Source organism: Phyllopteryx taeniolatus, chromosome 8, assembly GCF_024500385.1.
Source record: "Phyllopteryx taeniolatus isolate TA_2022b chromosome 8, UOR_Ptae_1.2, whole genome shotgun sequence".
In the NCBI taxonomy this organism is placed as follows: domain Eukaryota; kingdom Metazoa; phylum Chordata; class Actinopteri; order Syngnathiformes; family Syngnathidae; genus Phyllopteryx; species Phyllopteryx taeniolatus.
Window position 1 is genome coordinate 24,990,001 of NC_084509.1, and position 7,705 is coordinate 24,997,705.

At 44.4% G+C, this 7,705-nt stretch overlaps 1 protein-coding gene across 11 annotated transcripts in view; it reads left to right on the top strand.

Annotated features, from left to right (window-relative positions):
* myo18ab (myosin XVIIIA b) overlaps positions 1-5,051 on the top strand; it is a 146,875-nt gene extending 141,824 nt beyond the window's left edge. For all 11 annotated transcript variants that reach the window (XM_061781687.1, XM_061781688.1, XM_061781689.1 and 8 more), the window contains one exon: positions 918-5,051. Coding sequence is in view for 2 of the 11 variants with exons in the window: in XM_061781690.1 (XP_061637674.1) it covers positions 918-996 (79 nt within the window). In the remaining 9 variants the exon portion in view is untranslated. The remainder of the gene's footprint in view (positions 1-917) is intronic.
* The last annotated feature ends 2,654 nt before the right edge of the window (positions 5,052-7,705 follow it).

Sequence of the window (7,705 nt, forward strand, 5' to 3'; positions counted from 1 at the left end):
CGGGGACTCACATAGCATGTTTGCAGTTTCCTTTACAAATCGACCGCTTTTTTGGTAATGTGGTTTGAATATTTGTCTTGAGTACAAGTTCTTATCCATTTTGGCTGAGCGTTTAATGACTTCAAGCGATTTGATATCTCAGCAGACCGCTGTGAAAGACCGCTGTTTTCAAGTGAAAGACCGCTGTTTTCACTCTCTCAGACAACCTGAGACACAAGTACCCCACATAGTTATACCATCTTACAAATTAATTTGAATGCACAACTGACAAAAAATAACCCCCAGTTTCTATATAAAAATCAATTATTCATAGTTTGACTGGATAGTCGTTCTATCATTACCATTATTAGACATTCCAGGTTTAATACTGCACTGCATGGTTTGTGTGTGTTTGGTGTGCCTATTTGTAACCTGAGGCCCAAGAGCTTTACAATATGGTAGAGGATTCAGTTTCTTCAGTGTGGCTATCAATATGCAATCAGTGCTTTCCTTTTCACACTGCCTCTCAGACTAATAGGTTCATCAGATATGTAACAGTAGAGCCTGCATGTATTCGTCTGTATCTTTCACAAATTCAGATAATTAGGCACATGTTGATGTTGACTCTGCTGTCTGGGATAGCCATGATTGCTTTCAACACAAAGGGGTGTGGGAAATGAGTCACTGGTGTGAAATTTCTGCTTACAGCTATGCTCTACTTTTATTGGCCAGTGTGAAAAGGGGGCTTGTTTCATCACGTTTAGGGGGGGAAACTGTATCTGAAAGGGCTGAGGCACAGAGCTCCATTTTCTCTCACCTCATGGATACACACTGAATTTGGAAACTAAGAATCCTCGGACAATAATGTCTTTTAAACACTATATAGTTCTTGTCTTATTGCATTCATGAACAACTTCTATAATTCTCACCTCCTCCAGCCCCCCCGGCAGAAGACGCTACTGCTCCAGATCTGACGAGGAGGAGGAAGACGAGAAAGAAGACGGCGCCCAGGGATAGTTGTACTCTTCTCTATACAGATATAGCAATCAACTGAAAGATGTTGGTGATGACAAACCTTTAGAGCCGGGATCTTAGTTTATGCTGTGTTTAGTCTCACTTTCTGAAATACAGCTTTAGCCATTTATTGTCTTGCATGCAAAGTTGACCTCATTTGTGGTTGTTGGACAGAAACACAACAACAACATCGACAAACTTAGGAAAACATTTTATTACGTTGATTCTGTCAAAACTTTGCGGTGTATCCTCTCAAGATTTGCCTCGTTTCGAAACTAAATGGTCTTTCTTTGTCGTCAGGCTAAGCTCACTGTCCGCACAGTGATTGCCATGAAACTCCTATCTTGGATGTAACTGAGCCAAAGAGTTAAAAGATTTCCATGATAGTATATATCATTTCTTAATCTCTTTGTATTGTATTTTCTTTGCATATTGTTCAGTTGTAATATGTTATGCCATAGCACCGCGCATTGCCAAAAAGCTTTTGTTTCATATCCACAGTTCTGTTGTTGCCAATTGATACTGAACCCAAGAAAGACTCGTTATTCCTTTTTCTTCTTCAGTCTTTCCCGAGACAAGTGCCATTTAATTCAAGTGGGCTCTTTCTACACCTGGCACACTGAAGACGCTCTCTTCTTCCCACTCTCTATGCCTTTTGCTGGCTAATGACCCCATTTTTACTCATGAAAGGAATTGCATCATGAACTCTCAAAGGAAGCCAGGGTTGAATTCATTTTTGGAGAAGCAGACATGCATGATAATATCCTACAGGCTTTGTTCACAGGGTTATTTCAAGTACTTGTCAGAATTTCTTTTGAGCAGAAGACCCTTGCTAGCGTGATCAGTCATTTCATTTTGATGTGGTTTTTCTTACCAAAGGGAATTTCCCATGCTGAAAGGCCAAAATCCAACACGAGGATTACAACTCGATTCTGAACTTAGTGTAACGATGATGGCCACCATCTTCTCCAATTCCCTCTCCCTGCCTGTCAGCATCAATGCCAAGTACACCTTATGTCATACATGTACAGTACAAGTAGACACATACATATACAAAGGTTAATGTTTCTTCGATTTTTGACTTGGCAATTCTTTGAAACAGTATGACTTATCCATGGAAGCCATTTTGACATTTGCTTCAGGGCAAGGGCATTTGATAAAATGTCAGAGCTGTTAAAGAGCGCCAGCATGTACTTGTAATACCAAAATTACATTTTCTTATGACTCTTGTGCCTGTCTTATGACACATGTGCTAATAATGTTGGCAATACTGCGAGCATGGAGTACAGTGGGTACGGAAAGTATTCAGACCCCCTGAAATGTTTCACTCTGTTATATTGCAGCCATTCGCTAAAATTATTTTTTCTTTTTTTCTCCCTCATTAATGTACACACAGCACCCCATATTGACACAAAAAAACTGAATTATTGAAATTTTTGCAGATTTATTAAAAAAGAAAACTGAAATATCACACAGCCATAAGTATTCAGACCCTTTGCTGTGACACTCTTATATTTAACTCGGGTGCTGTCCACTTCTTCTGATCATCCTTGAGATGGTTCTCCACCTTCATTGGAGTCCAGCTGTGTTTGATTATACTGATTGGACTTGATTAGGAAATCCACACCCCTGTGAATAAAAGACCTTACAGCTCACAGTGCATGTCGGAGCAAATGAGAATCATGAGGTCAAAGGAACTGCCTGAAGAGCTCAGAGACAGAATTGTGGCAAGGCACAGATCTGGCCAAGGTTACAAAAAAAATTCTGCTGCACTTAAGGTTCCTAAGAGCGCAGTGGCTCTTAGGAACTCCATAATCCTTAAGTGGAAGACGTTTGGGACGACCAGAACCCTTCCTAGAGCTGGCCGGCCAAAACTGAACAATCGGGGGAGAAGAGCCTTGGTGAAAAGAGTTAAAGAAGAACCCAAAAGATCACTGTGGCTGAGCTCCAGAGATACAGTCAGTCAGGAGAAAGTTGTAGAAAGTCAACCATCACTGCAGCCCTCCACCATTCGGGGCTTTATGGCAGTGTGGCCCGACGGAAGCCTCTCCTCAGTGCAAGACACATGAAAGCCCGCATGGAGTTTGCTAAAAAAAACAAAAAAACACCTGACGGACTCCAAGATGGTGAGAAATAAGATTCTTTGGTCTGATGAGACCAAGATAGAACTTTTTAGCCTTGATTGTAAGCGGTATGTGTGGAGAAAACCAGGCACTGCTCATCACCTCTCCAATACAGTCCCAACAGCGAAGCATGGTGGTGCCACCATCATGCTGTGGGGGTGTTTATCAGCTGTAGGGACAGGACGACTGTTTGCAATCGAAGGAAAGATGAATGCGGCCAAGTACAGGGATATCTTGGACGAATACCTTCTCCAGAGTGTGCTCAGGACCTCAGACTGGGCCGAAGGTTCACCTTCCAACAAGACAATGACCCTAAGCACACAGCTAAAATAATGGAGTGGCTTCAGAACAACTCTGTGACTGTTCTTGATTGGCCAGCCAGAGCCCTGACTTAAACCCAATTGAGGCTCTCTGGAGAGACCTGAAAATGGCTGTCCACCAACATTCACCATCCAACCTGACAGAACTGGAGAGGATCTGCAACGAGGACTGGCAGAGGATCCCCAGGTGTGAAAAACATCATTCCCCAAAAGACTCATGGCTGTATTAGCTCAAAAGGCTGCTTCTACTAAATACTGAGCAAAGGGTCTGAATACTTATGGCTGTGTGATATTTCAGTTGTTTTTTTTTAAATAAATCTGCAAAAATTTCAACAATTCAGTTTTTTTTTTTTTTGTCAATATGGGGTGCTGTGTGTACATTAATTTGTAAAAAAAAAAAATGAAGTTGAATGATTTTAGCAAATGGCTGCAATATAACAAAGATTTAATGGGGTCTGAATACTTTCTGTACCCACTGTATGTACAGTATGTCCTATAAATAGGCTGTGCCTACACTGCTTGACTTTAGGTAAGCAAAAGAGACATACTCACAGACATATTCATAATAAATGAAGAGTCGAAAGTGCTTGATAGCCATACTTCACATTCAAACCTTTCATATTTATGCTGATGACCATGGAAGTTGCCAAATGACCCATCAAGATCAATTAGTGAGTCGATGTGTCACCCAAGAACATTTGAACATGGTGCGCAAATCAGACGTAAAAACCACAGATTGAAATATTCGACACAGACGCTAATAATTATCATTGTCAATGATTATTGGGTTCTCAATTAATAAAAAAAAAAGTTATTTGGTGCCGTTAAATTGCACAATGTACAACTTTGGTGTTTGTTTTGTCCATCTCATGTAGATGAATAAGGGTGACATTAATTAAATAATGGTGCATGATGACTAATCGTTAATGAGGTGAAGTTATCAATTGTTCAGTAGAAAAAGTTTCAGAATCATATATAACAAAAATTGACCTAAAAGTTATTTACAAATACACTATTTAATTGGGGCGGTTCCAATGAATTCATTTAGTGCGATGTTGTCATAGAATTTGTAGACAATAGGAAACAATGTTGAGCCTTACCAATGCTATTGTTCCATGTCTTTAATATATAAATGTATTTTAATACTCTGTTCAGTGTTTTTGAGGCTTGTCTGTCAAGTTGTTTCCAAGTTTTGCTTGTCTTTCTAAACGGCAAGTAACACAAAACATAATCATGTTCCACTGATGTATTGGTCATACGGCAGAAATGTGTGCAGCAACATAGTCCACATGAACATCAAATGGCAAACAACAACACAGAAAAGTAAGTTAAGATCGTAGTCGAAATTCTTTCATGAGCTGATGTCCTTCCTTCTTCTTCGCTATGCAGGCAACATGTGCATTCATGTGATTGACTCTGCATCAACAACGAGCACACCACTCTCCGAAATGCACACACTATTTATGTATACAGTGCATGCGTATGATTCATGCTAGCTTTGAAAATAGTTTATTTTCATTATTGAACAAATTGACCTTTTGTTATAAATTTTGCATAACAGTTTAATATATTGTAAATAAATTATGGTGATTGTTTTACAATGCCTTCAGACTCATTTGTAATTGTGTTATTTCACTGAGTCTTCTTGACATTTCCAATTTTCCATTAATATGGTCTTTAGATATTAATGGAAAATGGTGTTTCGAGACCCCTTATGACAAAGACAAAAAATGGACTCAGGTTTCCCTTGCCCGGACGCGGGTCACCGAAAGAACAAGATCCAGGATACAAGCGGCCAAAATGAGTTTCCTCCGCAGGGTGTCCGGGCTCTCCCTTAGAGATAGGGTGGGAAGCTCGGTCATCAGGGAGGATCTCAGAGTAGAGCCGCTGCTCCTCCACATCGAGAGGAGCAAGGGAATCTTGCCCGGTGACCCAAACGTATTGTGAGGGTCAGCTGGGAACGTCTGGCGGAATCCCCTGTCAGAAGGAGTTTTCCCACCTCCGACAGAACTTTGCTCACGTTCCGGGGAAAGCGGGGGACATCGAGTCTGAGTGGACCGTGTTCCGCGCCTCCATTGCTGAGGCGGCCGACCGGAGCTGTGGCCGTAAGGTGGTCGGTGCCTGTCGTGGCGGCAATCCCCAAACCCGTTGGTGGACACCAACAGTGAGGGATCCCGTCAAGCTGAAGAAGGAGTCCTATCAGGCCTATTTGGCCTGTGGGACTCCTGAGGCAGCTGATGGGTACCGGCTGGCCAAGCGGAATGCAGCTTTGGTGGTCGCTGAAGCAAAAACTCAGGCATGGGAGGAGTTCGGTGAGGCCATCGAGAAAGACTTCCGGACGGCATCGAGGAAATTCTGGTCCACCATCTGGCGTCTCAGGAGGAGGAAGCAGTGCACCATCAACACTGTGTATAGTAGGGATGGGGCGCTGCTGACCTCAACTCTGGACGTTGTGAGCCGTTGGGGAGAATACTTCGAAGACCTCCTCAATTCCACCAACACGCTTTCCCATGAGGGAGCAGAGTCTGGGGTCTCTGAGGCTGGCTCTCCTATCTCTGGGGTTGAGGTCACCGAGGGGGTTAAAAGCTCCTCGGTGGCAAGGCTCCGGGGGTGGATGAGATTCGCCCGGAGTTTCTCAAGGCTCTGGATGTTGTAGGGCTGACCTGGTTAAAACGCCTCTGCAACATCGCGTGGACATCGGGGACCTGTGCCTCTGGATGGCAGGCTGGGGTGGTGGTCCCCCTTTTTAAGAAGGGGGACCGGAGGGTGTGTTCCAACTACAGGGGGATCACACTCCTCAGCCTCCCTGGTAAGGTCTATTCAGGGGTGCTGGAGAGGAGGGTCCGTCGGGAAGTTGAATCTCAGATTCAGGAGGAGCAGTGTGGTTTTCGTACCGGCCGTGGAACAGTGGACCAGCTCTACACTCTTGGCAGGGTCCTCGAGGGTGCATGGGAGTTCGCTCACTGGAGCAGTTCGCAGCTGAGTGTGAAGCGGCTGGGATGAGAATCAGCACCTCCAAATCTGAGACCATGGTCCTCAGTCGGAAAAGGGTGACGTGCCATCTCCAGGTCGGGGATGAGATCCTTCCCCAAGTGGAGGAGTTCAAGTATCTTGGGCTCTTCTTCACGAGTGAGGGAAGAATGGAACGGGAGATCGACATACTGATCGGTGCACCGTCTGCAGTGATCCGGACTTTGTATCGGTCCGTTGTGGTAAAGAAGGAGCTAAGCCGAAAGGCGAAGCTCTCAATTTACTGGTCGATCTACGTTCCTACCGTCACCTATGGTCACGAGCTGTGGGTCGTGACCGAAAGAACGAGATCCAGGATACAAGCGGCCAAAATGAATTTCCTCCGCAGGGTGTCCGGGCTCTCCCTTAGAGATAGGGTGAGAAGCTCAGTCATCAGGGAGGATCTCAGAGTAGAGCCGCTGCTCCTCCACATCGAGAGGAGACAGATGAGGTGGCTGGGGCATCTGATTCGGATGCCTCCCGGACGCCTCCCTGGTGAGGTGTTCCGGGCACATCCCACGGGAGGAGACCCCGGGGACCACCCAGGACACGCTGAAGAGACTACATCCTTCGGCTGGCCTGGGAACACCTGGGAACGAGCTGGGGAGAGGGAAGTCTGGGCGTCCCTGCTAAAGCTACTGCCCCCGCGACCCGACCTCAGACAAGCGGTAGAAAATGGATGGATGGTCTTTATACTTTATTTTGTTCTTTAAATTGCAGCACACATCCAAATAAAACCAAAAGTGCAATGACATTAATACCTTAGGATCCCCCTTTATTGAGAAACGTCACCAAAATGGACCCTGGGAAGGCTTTTCGGGAACATGAACACTGCATTCTTTTGTCACCTTAGTGTATGCTATGATATTACTCCTGATTTAACAAGGGTGGGAAGCAATTCAAATCAATGAAGTGCTTATAAAACACAAGACTCGCTGCTCACGCTAAGGAGCATCGTCTCCGATTTGCCAAAAGTCCTTTATCACACACTTTTTTTTGCGCTGACTTCATCTATTCTGACACACCCACCGCTGTTAAAACCACATTAATAGTTGACTCAATAAGTGTTCAGTCTCTCTACATCATACATTCAAATGAGTTGCCTTTCGGCTGTTTTGAACTCAAAACAGGCCATTTACGTGAATCGTACCAATCCGATGAGTTTTTCGTGTGGGGGTGCGCTGACGTAATACGCTGTTTCGTACTGCTTAAACGCTGGCAGCTTGATCCATTCCACACATCCACCATCCACACACATGT